Source organism: Phaethon lepturus, unplaced genomic scaffold (genome assembly GCF_000687285.1).
Source record: "Phaethon lepturus isolate BGI_N335 unplaced genomic scaffold, ASM68728v1 scaffold16177, whole genome shotgun sequence".
Classification (NCBI taxonomy): domain Eukaryota; kingdom Metazoa; phylum Chordata; class Aves; order Phaethontiformes; family Phaethontidae; genus Phaethon; species Phaethon lepturus.
Genome location: NW_010554180.1, coordinates 10,770 through 12,073, shown reverse-complemented (window position 1 = coordinate 12,073; position 1,304 = coordinate 10,770). Strand labels below are relative to the sequence as shown.

General features: G+C 55.8%; 1 protein-coding gene across 1 annotated transcript in view; it reads right to left on the bottom strand.

Moving 5' to 3' along the window:
* Positions 1 to 243: 243 nt before the first annotated feature.
* The window catches only part of LOC104624408 (exostosin-like 3), a 6,554-nt gene continuing 5,493 nt past the window's right edge, over positions 244 to 1,304 (bottom strand). The window contains exon 4 of the mRNA XM_010291772.1: positions 244 to 606. Coding sequence (XP_010290074.1) covers positions 397 to 606 — 210 coding nt within the window. The 3' untranslated portion in view covers positions 244 to 396. The remainder of the gene's footprint in view (positions 607 to 1,304) is intronic.

Sequence of the window (1,304 nt, the reverse complement as noted above, 5' to 3'; positions counted from 1 at the left end):
AAAAAAAAAAGAAAAGCCTCACGCGGCAAATCTAAAACACTTTCATTTTAAATAACATTAATTATAATTAAAAAGAACGGTTGCCCTTGGCTAGGGAAGGGGCAGAGCCACTAGCCAACGTGTCATTCCTCAGTGTATGATCCTAGGGAGTGTCTTTACAGAAGCCGTGAGATCCTGTTCCCTGTCGCTTGGTCAAGTCGCTGTGGGGAGAGTGGGAAGGGAGGGGGAAATGTGCCCGTCCAAATCCAGGACGTCCCTTTTGCTCCGTGGGGGGAGGCCGGAGTCAATAGCAAAAGGTGTTTTGCACTCGCAGCCCCATCAAAAAAGCCACCCTCTGCCCTCACCCGCCTCCGGCCGATGTTGGGAGTGCCGAGGGCACCCAGCTGCCTCCCGCTTTTAGATGAACTTGAAGCATTTTGTCTTGTCGTGGGGCAGGCGGGTCTTGAAGAGGACCGAGTCCACGCGGAACTGGGTGTACAGGAGGGGCATGTACCCGTACACCTTGACGAAGAAGTTGATGCACTTGTGTCGCTCGTGGAAGTGAGAGTCGTCGTGCGAGAGCGCCTGGGGGCACCCGGGGCAGCGGAAAGTCCAGCGGGAGGTCACCTGTGACAAGAGGGACAAAGATGGTCACTGCCAAGCTGCCCACAGCACCCCGGCCGGGGGGACGCCCTGCCTGCGCCCGAGGCACCGCGCAGGAGGCTTGGCCTGATGTCCTGCGTGACGCGCGGCAGACCAGGCACAAATTTGGTCGTGCTCTCCCCAGCTGCCGGGTGTCCCTTGAAGGGTGTCTAGGCAAGGAAGGACATGGTCCACACCAGCTCTGTTAGAGCAGAGGCTTAAAGGGGGACATGGTGATCTATTAACGCTTAGTTACTTTCTTCTGGTTTAACGTTTGAGAAGCTGTTTCAGGGAAAAAAAAGACCTTGAGACAGGAACTCCTTTCTTTTTGCTGGCTACAGATAGAATCACAGAAGGGTTTGGGTGGGATGGGACCGTTAAGGTCCATCTAGTCCCACCCCTGCAGTGAGCAGGGACATCTTCACCCAGAGCAGGTTGCTCAGAGCCCCGACCAGCCTGACCTGGGGTGTTTCCAGCGATGGGGCATCCACCACCTCTCTGGGCAACCTGGGACAGGGGTTCACCACCCTCACTGGGAAAAATGTCTTCCTTACATCCAGTCTGAATCTGCCCGCTTTTAGTTTAAAACCGTCACCCCTTGTCCTGTGGCTCCAGGCCCTTCTAAAAGGTCTGTCCCCGCAGTGGCTCCCACAGGCACAGTCGGAAAATCGGGGGGTAGGCGA